Raw genomic sequence first — 16179 nt, 5'->3', positions numbered from 1 at the left:
ATGGGCTAGTTGCCCGCCGTGGTATTAAATCACAAATCGTAAGCTTTGTCTATGGTACTCTCTGAAACTGTAATTTCTTTCTCTAGCAATACCAAATCCACCGTCTAGAGGCCTTCCACAACTGTTCTCTAATCACTGCATGAGCCATGTATTTTACAGTAGATATTGACGGCCCATATCAGCCAGTCGCCATTGTGGGCATGGGTGAGAGATCCTCCACCGAATAATGAATCCATGTACTGAAAAAACCTCTCCACTTATAGGCTGTCGATGGGCCGGCGGTGTTCGTGATGCCCCTGGATTGTGGGATCTCCTTAGAAGTAACCGCGATGGGTGGAAAGAGTTCGCCGATCCGCGGTTTTCCAACAAAGGTTTCTATCACCCCAACCAAGATAGGGCAGGATCGATGAGGACGCGAGGGGGTTTTCTTGTGGAAGAAGATGCCCGGCTTTTCGACCATAGTTTCTTTGGCATCATAGGCCGCGAGGTGGAAACCATGGATCCGTCGCAGCGGAAACTGCTCGAGGTGGTGTACGAAGCTTTCGAGAGTGGAGGAGAAACTTTAGATAGTATCTCAAACACACGCACAGGAGTCTATATTGGTAACTTCGCCCTCGACCACCTTCTTATCCAAGCACGGGACTGGGAAAGTCCGAAGCCGTATGCAGCAACGGGGGCAGACACAAGCATTCTCGCCAATCGTATCAGCTACATATTCAACCTTCATGGTCCAAGGTAATTCAAATGAGCCTTCCTTGGCAAGCAATCAAACTGGCATTGACTTACTGTCTATAGTCTTACTACAAATACTGCATGTTCATCATCCATGTACGCTTTGCACATGGCTGTGAGTGCCATTCGCAGTGGCGATTGTGATGGCGCAATAGTCGCAGCAGCCAACTGGATCTCGGACCCCAGCATGCAGTTTGTATTGGACAAACTAGGTGCTTTGTCTCCGACGTCCCGATGCCACACTTTTGACGCATCTGCAGACGGGTATGCAAGGGGCGAGGGCTACGCTGCTTTGTATCTGAAGAAATCCTCGGTCGCTATACTTGATGGCTTACCTATACGAGCCATGATCCGCGGCACAGCTATAAACGCCAACGGTCGAGCTGGTGGAATTACCCGTCCCAAGAGTGCAGGGCAAGAGGATGTCATTCGGAAGGCATATGAAAATTCCGGTAGCCTGCCTTTCTCAGACACGACTTTCTTCGAGTGCCATGGCACAGGGACCCAAGCTGGCGACCCCATCGAAGTCTCGGCGATTGGGAGTGTGTTTGCGTCTTCGAGGTCGGACTCACCCGAAGATCGTCTCCTGATTGGCTCCATTAAGCCAAATCTGGGACACACCGAAGGAGCAAGTGCCATCTCATCTGTCATGAAAGTTGTTCTTTCACTCGAAGCAGGAGCGATCCCACCGACTTTTGGTGTAACGAGGCTGAATCCGAATATCAGTTTTCAAGACGCGAAGGTGGAGGTTGTCACAGGCGCTACTATTCCCTGGCCAGAAGGCAAGCTGCGTCGTGCGAGTATAAACTCTTTTGGGTTTGGCGGAGCGAATGGGCATTGTGTTATCGATCACGTGAATAACGTGCTTCCTGAATACGTGAAGCCGGGTATCGTCCGTAGTCAACTTCATGGAAACGATGCTTCCAAGAATGGACAGAATGGTACAGCCAACATCGCGAAAAATGGGAATGGTACAAAATCAGCCGTACCGAGCCACATGCCTCCCATTTATAAGCCCATAATGATTGCCAATGCGCAGGCACAGACTCGGCAGCTGGTGTTACTATCGTTCTCAGCACACAGCACCTCTTCTCTGAAGCTAAACATTGAAGCCCTGTCAGACGCCGTCGGACAATGGCCACTGGCAGATCTGGCCTGGACACTGGCTGAAAAACGCTCCAGATTACAGCATCGTACCTTCCGGATAGTTGACAAAGATGACGTTTCGGCGGGTTTGTCAGTCGATCAGCGTCTATTCACGAGCTCGTTGCAGGTAGCCAACGTTGGATATGTTTTCACAGGCCAGGGCGCGCAATGGCATTCTATGGGTGCGGGAATGCTCCAATATGAGGTCTTTCAGGCCACGATCGCATACCTGGATGATGTTCTAGCCACACTGCCTAACCCGCCTGCGTGGGAAATCATGGAAACCTTATCCGGAGCCTATGATTTAGACCACATCCAATCCCCAATAGTCTCGCAGGTCGCCTGTACAGCGCTCCAGATTGGCCTCGTTGATATTTTAGCGTCGTGGGGAATACGTCCAGTTGCAGTTGTCGGGCACTCGTCCGGTGAGATGGCCGCAAGCTATGCGTCGGGGCATGTTTCAGCTTCCGAGGCTATCACATCTGCCTACTTCCGTGGCGTCGCCGTCTCAGGAAACAAGAAGCAAGGGGCCATGTTAGCTGTCGGCTTGAGCGCAGATCAAGTAACGCAGTATCTTCATGGTAGAGAAGAGCAGATCAGGATTGCTGCAATCAACTCTCCCGGGAGTGTTACGATTTCTGGTGATGTGGACGCCATTGAGATCCTTACTGGCGTCTTGACCAAAGACGGAGTGTTTGTTCGAGCCCTTCGCACAGGAGGAAATGCATATCATTCTCACCACATGATTGACATCGGCAGAGATTACAGCAACATGTTATCAGGCGGGATTGAACATATTAAAGAGGCAGGACTGGTAGACGACAGGCAAAAGTATCCATTGATACCATGGATATCAAGTGTGACACCGGACAAAACAGTCACTGGAAACCCAGTCATGGCCTCCTACTGGCGGGCTGATCTCGAGTCGCCAGTTCGATTCACACAGGCCGTCACAAATATGATGGCTTTAAAAGATTGTCCGACAATTGACGTGCTAGTGGAGATCGGTCCTCATCCCGCTTTGAAAAGTCCTGTGGAGCAGATTTTGAAGAGTATCGGCAAAACGATACATCACGTCGGAACACTCAGTAGGGGGAAAGACGATCAAGACTCGATGTTGCACCTCGCAGGAACATTGTTTTGCTTGAACACAGGAGTCAATTTGGCTGCAGTAAACGGGATTGATGATAAGCTCGGGGACGGGAGCTGGTGTCTCACCCATGGTTGTACGATAGCTGACCTCCCAACATACAGATTCACATATGGCCCGGTAAGCTATGCTGAAGGAATGGCCAGCAAAGACTACAGACTACGAAGCGTTTTGCGACATGACCTGATTGGGTCCATAATACCAGGCTCCAGCAAGCTTCAACCACAATGGCGCAATTCCCTTCGTATCAAGGACATCCCTTGGCTTGGCGATCACCGCTTGTTACCAGGTGGATAGGCTATAGGGCCAGCCGTGTTTTCTTTTTCTTTTTTTCTTTTTGCTGTATAGCTAATAGCGACATTGGTAGATGCCGTATTTCCTGCTGCTGGCTTCATTGCAATGGCAATAGAAGCCGCCACGCAAGCTCACCATGGCCTCTCAGATTCTTCTACGATCACAGGATATTCACTGCGCAAAGTCGACATCAAAACTGCTCTTCGAATCCCGGAAGATGATGATGGTATCCATATTTTCCTCAGCTTGAAACTTGCAGATACGGCAACAGCGAAATCACCGTCCTGGACTAGTTTCACGGTCCACTCTGTAGGGCAAAACTCGAATGAGTGGGTTGAGCATTGTACTGGATTAGTGAAAATCGAAACTTCTGATTACATACCATCCAAAACTCTGGATGCTCAGATGGACCCCCGATTCCCGGATGAGCGCTCTTGGTACAGAAGATTCGCCGACATTGGTATTGGATACGGGCCAACATTTCAGCCACTCTCGATGATTGAAGTTGATCCAACCAGCAACATCGCCAAGGCAGCTGTCAGGCTTGATACCACCGCTGGAACCATCGATGGAGGCGAGTCATTCTACCCAATCCACCCGGCCTCTTTAGACGCAACCTTTCAGCTGGGCCTCATTGCTTGCTATGGAGGACAAATAGAGGCAGCGAACACTGCTTTCGTTCCGGTTCATCTGTCGCAGTTATATCTCAGGACTGGCCTTAGCCAGACTCGAGGCACCGCCATCGCTCACGGAAGGATTCAAGGCCTTCGAGGTGCATATATACAGCTTCAAATGCTAGATCAGAATGGCGATGTTACTTTAGAGATTGATACACTGCGTTGTATTAGTTTCAAAGAATCCAAGACATCGGGAAAAAGCCAACACGAGAAGAATTACAGCAGCCCGTTTACTAGGCTGGCTTGGAAGCCAGATATACGCACCCTGAGCAACTGCCAAATACAGAAATTGTTTCCGCCACCCCCAAAAAATTCTGCAGGGGCTTTACAACTGGAAAAGGTCGATATGCTTTGCTGTTTAGCTGTGGCAGACGTATATGACAACTTTGTGAAATGCACTGATGGACCTCAGCCGCAAGGTGAATTACGCCACTGGCTAGCTTGGGTCAAACATTGCGGTGAGAACGACGAGCGGGCAAGCATGTCAGAGGCTAGAAGCCTACCAGAAGCCCAGCGTCGCCATAGACTCAACAATTTGTACATTGAGCTGGGTGATAGGCCTGAAGCTATCGCAGCTCGACGACTCCATGAAAACATGCGAGAGATACTCGATGGGCACAAAAACGGAATCGACGTGCTGGTACCGGACGGACTTCTGACTTTACTTTACGAAATAGGCCATGTGATCACAGGTTCCTACCCACAAATTTCCAGAGTCATGGACCGTCTTGGACATGCAAACCCTAGCTTGCGCATACTCGAGGTCGGGGCTGGCACAGGTACGGCAACACGTGTTGCAATGAAGGCATTGACTGGTTCCAATGGCTTCAAACGTTACGCGGACTACACTTTCACAGATATCTCGCCCGGCTTCCTGACGGCTGCCCATGATTTCATGTCAGAATACGACGACGTGATATACTCAGTTCTGGACATTGAGCAGGACCCGTTGTCGAGTGGTTACGAACCGGTTTACGACGTCGTCCTAGCATGTGAGGCGATACATGCAACTGCTAATATGGACAAGACGCTGTCAAATTGCCGAAAGCTCCTGAAGCCTGGTGGAAAGCTGGTACTAGTAGAGAGTACTCGCATGAGGGTTTTGTTGAGTCTTCTGTACGGTACACTGACCGGGTACTGGGCAGGCTCCGCAGACGGCCGCACTGAGGGCCCTTTCATGAATGAACAAACCTGGGATATGCGCCTCAAGCAAGCAGGTTTCTCAGGAAAGGAGCTCATCCTCAATGACTATGATAGTCCACACAGTACTACGTCTGTCATCGTCTCGACCAGCCTCGCGGAGGAAAATATGGAAAAGCCCAACACCGGTGACGCCCGTGAGGACATCAAGATGATACACATTGTCCATGGAGGAGTAAATGTCCCGAAGCTCCTGCAGGAGATTGTAGACGAATTTGAGCGTCGTGGAGTCCGAACTAAGAAGATAGGGCTCGATGAAGAAATGGAGCTGGATGAAGGTTCACGGATTGTGGTTTTCCTAGGCAAAGAGGATGACCTCTTTGACGCAGATGCACAGCGCCTCCATAAATTCCAGAAAATGGTCAAATCATCAAGAAGTATGGTCTGGCTGACCAAAAGCGGCATGGTTCGAGGCGAAGATCCTCAGGGTGCCTTCATGGCCGGACTCTTGCGCACAATAGCGACAGAAAACCCTGCCAGCAGGTTCCTGTCGATCGACATCAACACACATGAATCCGAGCCGACCGAGGCTAGGCTCGTGGACAATATTATTGATCAAGAATTCAATCTTCAGGAAGAAGAGCACGAAGATACAATCAGAGAGAGCGAGTTCACATGGCAGGATGGGTGCATGTGGGTCAGTTGGGTTCTACCTGATCAAGGACTAAGTGTTTATGCTGAAAAGCTGAGCAAGCCAAGTATTGAAGGTACTATAATGCGCCACATTGGCAGTCAAGACCCCATACGTGCAGTATTTGAGACCCCCGGTATTCTATCATCATTGTACTTCCGAGCCTATACAGAGCTGCTGCAGCCTCTGCCAGCCAGTAACATCGAGGTCAAGGTCGCTGCGGTGGGACTCAATTGGAAGGACCTTGGCCTTACCTCGGATAAGTTTAATGCCAACGGCACCAATCTTTCTTCAGAGTATACTGGTACCATAACAAAGATAGGCGCCAACGTCAAGGGCTTTTCAATCGGCGACCGTGTCTATGGAGTTGGAAGAGGGCACTTTGGTACTCATACAAGCGTGCCAGCTGCATATGCACAAAAACTCCAACCCTCAGATGATTGGTGTGAACTCGCTACAATGCCCTTGGTATACATGTCAGCGATTTATTCATTTGAGCACGTCGCTAGGCTAAGAAGTGGCCAGAAAGTACTGATCCAGTCTGCGACTGGAGGACTTGGGCTCGCTGCGATTCAGGTAGCACAATCCAAAAAAGCCGAGATCTTTGCTACCGCAGGTACCGCTGAAAAGATGCGCTTCCTAGTCGATAGTATGGGCATTGCTCCGGATCACGTCTTTTCCTCCCGAGACCCCAAAGCTCTGATCGGTGCTGCTAAAACAACCATGAAGGGTGGCTTCGATATCATACTCAGTAACGTGGTTGGAGGAGACTTGCTACATGATTCCTTGGTTTCTCTTGCTCCAATGGGCCATCTCATTGATATTGGCCGTCTGGACGTTCTTGAATCCAAGGATATTGGGCTCGAACTCTTTCAGAAAAACGCCAACTTCTCATCTTTTGATCTCAACACCGTCATTGAAAGCGACCCAGAACTCGGTACAGAACTCATGAGAACAATGGACAACTACTATAGAGCAGGATTCATTGCGCCAATCCGACCCTATTCTGTCTTTGACATATCCGAACTCGATCAAGTTCTCATTGGTTTCTCCAAAGGCACGCATCTTGGAAAATATGTTATGTCTTTCCAGAAACCCGACTCGCTCGTAAAGACCCTTCAAGAGCCCCCGAAGGCGAGCTTTGACACGCAAGCAGTCTACGTGGTTACTGGAGGCCTGGGAGGCCTTGGTCGAGCGATCATCAGCTGGATGGTGAAGCGAGGCGCTCGAGACTTCCTTGTCCTCTCCAGGTTTGGGATCAGAACGCCAGCAGCTCAACAGTTGGTTGACGGCTTGGCCAGCCAAGATGTTCGCATAGAGGCCATGCTCTGTGATGTGAGTCGATGGGAGGAAGTTGATACCGTCCTGCGCAAGTTAAAATCCAAAGCCCGACCAGTCAAGGGCGTCGTCCATGCAGCTATGTCGTTGTCCGATCTTTCGTTTGACAGACTTAACATAGATCAATGGCGTAGTGGGTACGCCGCAAAAGCTCTGGGGACAATCAATCTACACAGAGCAACACAGTCTCTGCCTCTGGACTTTTTTGTCATGATCACATCGACCGAGTCAATTTGGGCGCCGCCCACACAGGCTTCCTATATCGCAGCCAATAACTTTCAGAACTATTTCGCCCGTTACCGTCGCCGCCTAGGTATGCCCGCTTCGATGGTCGCATACGGCCTAGTCAGTGATGTTGGATCAGATTTTCGGCATACTGCGGTGGGAACAGACGGCATGTACATACGCAACAAAGCGTTGACGATATCTGAATACCAGGTCATAGCTCAACTAGAGCCAGCATTCCTACGGTCCGAGGACCTCGTCCCTACGCACTCGCAATGGATTGGTTACGAACAAGACCCGCTGGCAGCAGCGAACTTCTACACTTGTTTGGATCCGGCCGCCTTGGCAAGATTGGATGCACCAGGTATTCCGCGGTGGCACAGCGATGCACGCGTCTCACTTGTTGTACGCTCAATGCAGGACGCACAGCGACGTGGTACTGGATCCGATGCAGAGGATAAAAATGGTGAGTCTGGTAAATCTGCCATGACGCGCCTGCGACAGGCCTTCGATGATGGCGTCAAGGCTGGGGTGGAAGCGCGGGAAGACACAGTCGCACTCGTCGAGGAGGGCATTACTACGACGGTGGCGGAGATGCTTTTTAATGGAAAGTCAAACGTGAACCTTGCAAAGAGCGTTGCCGACCACGGTGTCGATAGCCTCATCGCTGCCGAGTTACGCAACTGGTTTCACCAGGCTCTAAGAACAAATCTCCTGATGCTGGATTTGTTGGACGCACACACGAGTATCAAGGCGCTGGCAGAGAGCGTCGTCGAGAAGGCTCTGGTGAAATGATGGGATCCACGGTGCTGCTGAAGTGGATAGAACGTGTCACCAACTAGACGGTATGGAAACAGTGTAACATAGTATAAGAAACTGTCTGAGATTGGTCCGGAGTTAAGAATTCTACTTTCCAAACCAACATGGTCGGCGGCAGCGTCAAGTCCCCGTTAATCCCGCGTCTGCATATCTTTGCTACAATCCCACGCTACATAATTACTTCTGCGAATCAGAATTGGTTTTGCGGTTCGATAGGCTTCACCCCACAAATGAGCATGGTTGACCAGTGCTTGGACATATGAGGATCGACCTGTCCCTTGCCTTGGTCCCCCCACGCCAAGAAACAAGGACAATTACGGGTGATGGGTAGCAGCACAGCGCTACTCTACAGTCACTGAGCCAAGAGCCCTGTTTGTGTTTTCCGGTCGCTAACGGTGTTAACTTTATTGACATAGGTCAGAGGGAGTTGATGACTATCAGATCCTCCAGCACCAAAAGCCCTCATACTCCTACCACGCTTATTCTTCCCGCAACCAGTCACAAGCAGTACTACTTATAGCCTTGTACAAGAGATGCCATCGTCTGCGCTCCCAGCGAATGCCGAGGGGGGTGCTCTTCCCGGGCCTCCTAAAGAGCACGCTCCGGGATTTAGCGACGACCCCAAGAGACCAATGACTGGTTTCCGCGTAAGCTGTCCCATAATGCACTTCTACGTGCCCTGATTCTGACTCTGACTCTCAAATATAGTGGTTTCTTTTCGTTACTAGTACCTTGATAGCAATCTTCGTATATTCCCTAAATAACACCATCGTCGCAAATCTCATTCCGGTATCTACTGGCCCTCTAGCACTAAGACGCCGATATATGCTAATTATTATCTTCTTCTTGCTAACAAATCATCGTCAATGATTTGAATGGAGTTGAGAAATTGCTACGGCTTTCTATAAGGTGAGTGCTATCTTTGATATTATGTCGTCTCGTCCGAGGCAAACCTTTAACTACGCGACTTAATATGCTATCGCGCCAGGTTCATAATTAGTGGTATAACAACTATTCTATTATTAAGAAGACTTTATGTTACTTATGACTCTAAGTAGGTTTATATCATTTCGTTTATATTATTCCTAACCGGATCGGCCCTTTATAATGTAATACTTACCATTAATGTAAAGATAGTTAGACGTGTTATAGCTAAAGCTAGTAAGTCCTTTAACTCGGATCGATCTCGTGACTACGAAGTTCATAAATCTAGCCTAGACAAGTGGAAATGGTATATACTTCGGACTATAGGCACTCATGTTAATGTATACCATTAATAAAGAGCGGCCGGCGTATCTTAGCTATATATAAATACCTAAGAACATTTAATAACGCTCTACGATGAGGATTATGCTAACATTGCTTTAGTGGTGGCATGTAAGGTGTTAGGACTGTTTATGGCCCGGCCGTCGGCGGTGCTTTCTCCCTTTGGAGTTAGAGATGGGGCTTCTATATTAATCTCCTCTTTAGGGCCATTCTTTTGCCCGTATACATATTTATCATTCCGTCTACCAACCCGTTGCCTATTAATACGCAAGCTGAAAAGCTAGCTCTTATAGACTAAGTAGGGGTACTCACCAGTGTTAGGGCCATGGCGACGATTATTATGGCTATTAACCTAAGAGGTCTCGAGTTTGCTTGGCGAAGCGGTGCGGTCATTACACTGTTTGTCTTGAGTGGCATAATATAGATTCTGTTCTTTATTTAACAATCACTTTGTATATTTACCATAAAAGACAAACGCTTGTTCCTTATACCCTTGCTTCGTCAGAAGATGCTTATCCGCTTATTTATCGCGTGCGCCGGTGGCTCTTCTATCGCCTATATGTCCACTTATTACATTCCCATCTACTTCTAGTTCGCCAAGGGTGATTCAGCAATCTATACGGCGGTTAGATTATTGCCGTACATTTGTATTATGATTACTATGATGCCTTTGAGCGGCCATCTAATAGGACGATGGGGCTGGTATAAACCCTGGTTCATTAGAGGGAGTGCTTTGGTGGTTGTCACGGCTGTTCTTATAGGTGAGTCTTACCACATTGTCTCTTATTACGAAGTGGCGGAGGTTACTCCGATGCTAATGTTAACGCAGCGCACTATATCGATAGGCAAACCTCGCTTGGTATATTTTACGTTATCGAGCTTTTCCTAGCAGCTAGCGTTAGTGCCTGTGGTCAAAATGCATTTGCCGTTGTTCAAACTGTTGTTACTCCTAAATACGCAGTTAACGGGCTGACTCTCATGTTGGTCGGTAAGTAATATTATGGAATGAAGTGTTCGTGGCTCATAAATGCTAATCATGGGTAATCCTTAGCTCAACTAACTGGTATAACCTTGGGGCTCTCTATTAGCGGTGTAGTCTTCGTAAACACAGCCACGAATGGACTCATGGCCGCCTTGCCAACGATCCCAACTAATTAGTTGTTTAACATTCTCGCCGGAGCTAGTAGCGGTGCCATACAATTGCTAAGCCCAGACTAACGCGTCCTAGCACTTGACATTATCGTCTCATCGTAGCAGAAGACGTTCATATGTGTATATGTTAGCGCCGTAGCAAGTCTTATAACGTCATTATTTTTTAACGTAAGACACCCTCTTGGATAGGTTGCTCTTATCATTTTCATGTTACGTTCGGCTAACATAAGGACGACAGAATACGAAAGCCAATGTCAACTCAACCACGGTAGCTACGTGACTGTAATACATATTCACCTAGCGGTGTTTTGCTTGCTCGTTTCGCGGATTAACCAAGCACATCACTAAGAGGGTGGCAGGGGTGTATTAATGTTAACATGTAAATCGTGCCGGTGTTAAGGATTATATGTTTAGGGTCTTGTAACCCTCGTTGTAATTTGTCCCGACTGTTAAAATTTCTGTATCTATACTTATTAACTCGCGATCCTCCATTACGTCATAGATGTTTAATAACAATTAGTTTTAATCTTCATCTCGGGAACTACTTTTTTCTATAGTTTACCAAGCAACTTCTCTATATATATTCAAAAACGTAATAGTCGGTCCATCCTCGCTCAATATGGCTAGCTCAACAATGCACTACGCTATAACATTAAGTAAATCGCCATAAGTAATGCCCGGACCGAGGTTAGTGTTAACTAAACCTAGACAAGCAATGTTCACAAGCCCATGGGAAGGTCGAAGAATGCGGGCATAGTTTAGTGCTAACATGTTGAGTGTAGCTTTACTAGCATCATATGCCCTATAGTCGATATCGTAAAACGGGGTACCCTCGACCTTGGCCTGGGCGAGAGAGCCCATGATGGAAGACACGAAGACGATACGGGGCGATAATGACTTTTTGAGGATTGGCAAAAGCGCCTTTGTGAGACATACCGTGCCGAAGACGTTCGTGTTAAATGTCTGAAAATACAAGTCACGGGTATTTAGGCGAGCCCGTTAATGGTCCAGGAGTACCCCTGCATTATTAATAAGAACGTCCAGACGACCAAACTAAGTCTCGATGGTTTTTGCGACCTGCTGGATCGATATATCTGAGCTCAGGTCCAATTAAACGCTTAAGGCGGTGCAGCCCTCAGCTTGTAGCGAGGCTGCGACTTTTGCACCGGCGTCCACGTTGCGCGAGCCGATTACAACATGATGATTATGCTCTTTTGCCAAGCGTTTGGCTATAGCAATTCCAAGCCCTTGGTTCGCGCCCGATATCAAGGTGATTGTAGAAATATTTGCTGGCTGTTCCATTTCAGTCATAACACAGCTTTACGAAGTGGCTACTTGCTTAACGGGCTCTCGTCACAACTAGGGAGGAACATTCTCATAACCACGCTAGACCGAACGGATTAAAGTCGAGTTGTTGTCTTTTGTTAGGTTGACTTCGTTTCAGCCGACGAATCTCGGCTAAGCCAAGTGACCGACAATCCTCAGTCCGCTTGCCGGCCCAATCGGTCTTAAGCTAAAGTCCTGGTAGAAATGTATGCTACTGCATGCACAGACAAGACGGTGGAACATGTCATCATGCACTATTACGTCATTCGTATGAGGGCCTCTCTTTCTTTGGAGCTACGAAGTGGGGTGAAGTCTTATATCTCTTCTAGGCCTGAAGACATCTATAAACGAGACAGTAAGGTTCTGTTTGTTTATATTGTGCAATTCAAGAAGTATACTTTCGAAGTCCATCGGAAAACGTTAATCCAACGTCAGAAGTATCCCGCCGCCAAGATGTCTGCTCAATACGATGTTCCGACGTATCTGCTAGACAAGGAAAACATCCGCGACACTGTTATTCGTATGGTAGGTAGACGATATATTCTCAACTACGTTCTTGTCCTCCCTTGCCTGTTGGCCTGCAAAAGCTCTCGTAGCCCGAAAACCAAGACAGGTAATTTGCTGATACACCACAGATGTTCGCCTTCGACCAAGGTGCTACGTTGGTCTTGGTGAACAGAGTTTATACCCCGGAGATCATTCTAGACTACGACACGCTACTCATTGGCAAGGGAATCGAGAACATCGCAAGTTCCGAATGGGCCAAGAGGCTCGAAACTATGCATGATCATTTTGATACGACGCAACACATTGTGCAGTGAGTCTCAAGTTCATATTCACCCTCCCTCGAAACGGGTTAGTACCTAGTCCACCAGTGGTGAGCCATTGAATAGAATAGATTTCACATGTTTCATCTTCCTAGGAGCCCCTGGATAGCTACCATGTGCTGAAAAGCAGTGTGCTCCAAGTTAATACGTGACTAAATCCCATGCTCCCTAGGAACCTTCTAGTTGAGTTGCCGCAACCAGGATCAGCGCCGAGGCCTGCCCGCTGCACCGTCTTCGCCTACGCCCATGGGTGGTTCTATAAGCGTGATGGGGAAGGATGGCCTCGTACGCTTGGTAAACGCAATGGAGTAAGTCATCACAATTCTCCACGCTTTGAATTCATCCGCCCTTATCTCACAAGATGACGTGATGACATGGGCTCGGACTCGAGCTTTTTCTTACGCAAAGACAAAAAATCCCTCTAACCTAGATTTGACAGGCCAACTACGAGTTAGAGCTTGTAAGAAGTGATGATGAAAAGGCTAAAGGAGGAAATCCTTGGAGAATTACCAGACAGAAGGTTCGTTTAGATTTTCAAGATTTGGGTGCATAAAGCTTGCTGAACATAAATATTCACGATTGGTAATGGTCAAGAAAATCTAATGTTCCTCAAATATCCTATTGTATTTTGACCAAATCCATGTACTCCAGCTAGATGGTTTGAACTCTAATGCTTTATGAACTTAGGATGCGAAATGACCAGTGGCTAAAAGAAATAGTAAAAACTGCCTGAGTTAATCCGAATTACTACGATTTAGATGATGCGACATTAAACTGGAAGCCAAGCATTCTTTCATTGGAGATAGAACTGGTTTTTAAGACTGAAGTTAGACTTTTATTCAATGTGTGTAATGTGTTCATGACCTTTTCGTCACTATAAACGGCCCATCAATCTCTTCTGCTCTGCTAATGGAATCCTCGAGATTATCTAATAATACCTATCTTAAGCGCTATTTACTTTGTGCTCATGTGCGAATCATGAAAACTCTCCTACTTTTGAGTCTGAAAATTGCAATCGTATCTACCCTTGGACTGTAATTTGATCAACAGTGGCTGCAAAATCGCTCCTATATTGTTTCGCTGCCGGCGGGATGATGGGGTTGTAGTAAGCAAACTTGTTGAGCGGATCATACTGAGCTTTGAGAGCACGTAATCTCTCCAGCCTCCAAGGCTCATATCCATACATGGACTCTATAGGCTCGTGCCCAGCCGCATAATTGACATACGTCGTCGGCTTCCTGGATGGCTGACCAGCGTTCCATAGATCTATTGTATCTCGAGCCCACTCCTGGGCAAACCCCTCCAGTCCAGAACCTGGCTCTGGGCTAACGTCGAAGTACCTGTGTACCCGTTTAGTAGCCTTGTAATCTAGTTCGTTCTAGCTCATAACATGAATACGAACATCAATACGTAATCATCCCGGAGTGGAAAGGCTGAGTCATCTGAACGTCCGTTTCAAACAGCCTCCACTGTATAGCCTTCGTGAACCAGCCTGGCATTATTCAGTCCTGGCTGCTCGGAGACCTTTTCGTCGAACAATTGGTAAAGCTGACGCTGTGTTGTGATGTTGTAGACTTGAAGACCGGCAGTTCCAATAATATGAGTTTGATTCGGGGAACATAAAGGAGAATCCAGGCCACTGAACAAAACGTCTGAGACGGAAGTACAGGGGACATTTCCTTCTTCCTTGGTCACAGCCTTGAGAAGGTCAAAGTTTTCGAGCAACGGTTCGGCGCTCGTCTGATCACCTGCGTAAACAAAGATCCAAGTGATCGCAGCCTAGTAGAGGTCAGATATCAAGAAGAATCGAACGAGCCAATGAGTCAAGTTGCACTTACGCTCTCGTTGCCCACATCCGGGTTTATGGCGTACACACCAAAAGAACCAACCATCTGGTTGGTCAAAGTCCCATTGCCGTGAAATGCGTTGAGTTTCTCAAATAAGTCTTCTAAAACATCTCCGGTAAAGATGTAGCTTCGATAATAATATGTCAGCACCGTAGCCGGATAGATTTTCATTTCGAAACTCGTGACAACTCCGAAGTTATGGCCTGCCCCACGCATGGCCCACTATAAGTCACTGTGGCTCGTTTCGTTAACAATGATGGCCGTTCCGTCTGCCAAAACAAGGTTCATGCTGATAACATTATCGCTTATTAAGCCGTGTTGCCTTTGCTAGACTCCATGGCCCCCTTATAAGTATGCATTGCGCCGTATACCCTTTGCGGATTTAAATTCAGTGATAGAAACCAGCGCTAAGGATTGACTAGGGGTATACGGATTTTCAAAGGATAAGTATATAGATTTACTAGGAAACTAATGTTCTTATTATCGTAACAAGCTATAATTTTGATAAATAGGTAATTTAATTATTATAATCTTAAATTAGTTGTTAAATTCCGGATTAAACTTATAATTATAGAGATATTTTAATAAGAAAAGTTAGGGTAAAAATGTAAATGTTCCTCGTTAAAAACGTATAGGCTAGCAAACTAACTAGGCCGGAATAATATTATAACTTATAATTTATTAATTAATTAAAAAATGTAGTAATATAAATAATTATAAATGTTTATAGTGTATAAAGAGCACTCCGTATACTAAGGCGACGAGTGCGTAAATTACTAAACTTAAGAAGTGGTAATTACGTAATTAAGTTAATAAGTATATTATTATAAACCTAGTTAAAATGTAGGCTAAGGGCCTTATATATATATAACCGGTAAGGCGCTTAACGGCTAGCCCGATAAAGAAAGGTTACGTAATAAAAAAGGTTATATAATAGGAATACCTTTAAATTAATAAGCTAGAGGTAAGTATAAATAAAGAATTACTGAAGTAGTGAGTGTTGGCTGTACCAATACTACAAGGGAGCCAAGTGGGTCGTACGACCTTCGTCGTGGTTGTCCGGGGTCTGATCAGTATAAGGTCGAAGGGATGGAACTTGTAAATAGTCGAACGGACATGCTTCTTCACACTTTTGATTTCGGTAGCGTGGTCAGTTTATGCAGCAGTGCATTCGGAAGACGACGAGAATGGCTCGTCGTCACTAATTAACATTATTTTGGTCATCAAGTTCATTCTTTCCATTCATTCATAAGTGATCAGTCCGCGAGTGAACCAGCGAGTTCGTCGTGAGGCTTATAACCTAAGGGACAAGACAGTGGTCCTGGTTCAATATAAGTATTAAATTGTTAATCTAAAGGCTTTAAGTTCGACCCTTAATAGTTTTAGGGTTAGGGTTAGGGTTTAGGGTTAGGGTTAGGGTTAGGGTTAGGGTTAGGGTTAGGGTTAGGGTTAGGGTTAGGGTTAGGGTTAGGGTTAGGGTTAGGGTTAGGGTTAGGGTTAGGGTTAGGGTTAGGGTTAGGGTTAGGTTAGGGTTAGGGTTAGGGTTAGG

The 16179-nt window shown here is 46.9% G+C and overlaps 5 protein-coding genes across 5 annotated transcripts; 3 read left to right on the top strand and 2 right to left on the bottom strand.

Annotated features, from left to right (window-relative positions):
- Positions 1-146: 146 nt before the first annotated feature.
- Positions 147-8188, top strand: BKA67DRAFT_537308 (uncharacterized protein; the record flags this gene model as incomplete). The annotated part of the gene is made up of 4 exons (XM_046100297.1): positions 147-204; positions 264-735; positions 796-3317; positions 3384-8188. 4 exons carry the CDS (start codon positions 147-149, stop codon positions 8186-8188), a joined length of 7857 nt encoding a protein of 2618 aa, XP_045955708.1.
- A 428-nt stretch (positions 8189-8616) lies between these two features.
- BKA67DRAFT_570924 (uncharacterized protein) lies at positions 8617-9312 on the top strand. Its single transcript, XM_046103184.1, has 3 exons — positions 8617-8859; positions 8921-9121; positions 9201-9312. Exons 1-2 carry the CDS (start codon positions 8746-8748, stop codon positions 9080-9082), a joined length of 276 nt encoding a protein of 91 aa, XP_045955707.1. The 5' UTR covers positions 8617-8745; the 3' UTR covers positions 9083-9121; positions 9201-9312.
- A 1876-nt stretch (positions 9313-11188) lies between these two features.
- BKA67DRAFT_637471 (uncharacterized protein) lies at positions 11189-12087 on the bottom strand (the record flags this gene model as incomplete). The annotated part of the gene is made up of 3 exons (XM_046105691.1): positions 11747-12087; positions 11282-11593; positions 11189-11239 (listed from the first exon to the last, which is right to left on the bottom strand). The coding sequence occupies exons 1-3, from the start codon at positions 11939-11941 to the stop codon at positions 11189-11191; spliced, it is 558 nt and encodes a 185-aa protein (XP_045955706.1). The 5' UTR covers positions 11942-12087.
- Positions 12088-12292: 205 nt separating this feature from the next.
- Positions 12293-13646, top strand: BKA67DRAFT_570919 (uncharacterized protein). The gene is made up of 4 exons (XM_046103183.1): positions 12293-12481; positions 12592-12773; positions 12956-13091; positions 13223-13646. The coding sequence occupies exons 1-4, from the start codon at positions 12410-12412 to the stop codon at positions 13334-13336; spliced, it is 504 nt and encodes a 167-aa protein (XP_045955705.1). The 5' UTR covers positions 12293-12409; the 3' UTR covers positions 13337-13646.
- A 56-nt stretch (positions 13647-13702) lies between these two features.
- On the bottom strand, positions 13703-14846 carry BKA67DRAFT_679642 (uncharacterized protein; the record flags this gene model as incomplete). The annotated part of the gene is made up of 3 exons (XM_046108881.1): positions 13703-14143; positions 14245-14562; positions 14622-14846. The coding sequence occupies 3 exons, from the start codon at positions 14844-14846 to the stop codon at positions 13805-13807; spliced, it is 882 nt and encodes a 293-aa protein (XP_045955704.1). The 3' UTR covers positions 13703-13804.
- Between the last annotated feature and the right edge of the window lie 1333 nt (positions 14847-16179).

The sequence above is a fragment of the Truncatella angustata genome (genome assembly GCF_020726525.1).
Source record: "Truncatella angustata strain MPI-SDFR-AT-0073 chromosome Unknown BKA67scaffold_6, whole genome shotgun sequence".
Classification (NCBI taxonomy): Eukaryota; Fungi; Ascomycota; class Sordariomycetes; order Amphisphaeriales; family Sporocadaceae; genus Truncatella; species Truncatella angustata.
Note: the sequence above shows the minus strand (reverse complement) of the source record. Positions and strands in the feature narration are given on the sequence as shown.

What these genes read in the sequence shown, in the direction of transcription:
- BKA67DRAFT_570919 (XM_046103183.1), top strand. Translation starts at nt 12,410, where the DNA reads ATGTCTGCTCAATACGATGTTCCGACGTATCTGCTAGACAAGGAAAAC. An exon ending in GCGACACTGTTATTCGTATG is followed by an intron (nt 12,482 to 12,591) that starts GTAGGTAGACGA and finishes GATACACCACAG; the next exon opens with ATGTTCGCCTTCGACCAAGG. An exon ending in ACGACGCAACACATTGTGCA is followed by an intron (nt 12,774 to 12,955) that starts GTGAGTCTCAAG and finishes CATGCTCCCTAG; the next exon opens with GAACCTTCTAGTTGAGTTGC.
- BKA67DRAFT_570924 (XM_046103184.1), top strand. Translation starts at nt 8,746, where the DNA reads ATGCCATCGTCTGCGCTCCCAGCGAATGCCGAGGGGGGTGCTCTTCCC. An exon ending in GACCAATGACTGGTTTCCGC is followed by an intron (nt 8,860 to 8,920) that starts GTAAGCTGTCCC and finishes TCTCAAATATAG; the next exon opens with TGGTTTCTTTTCGTTACTAG.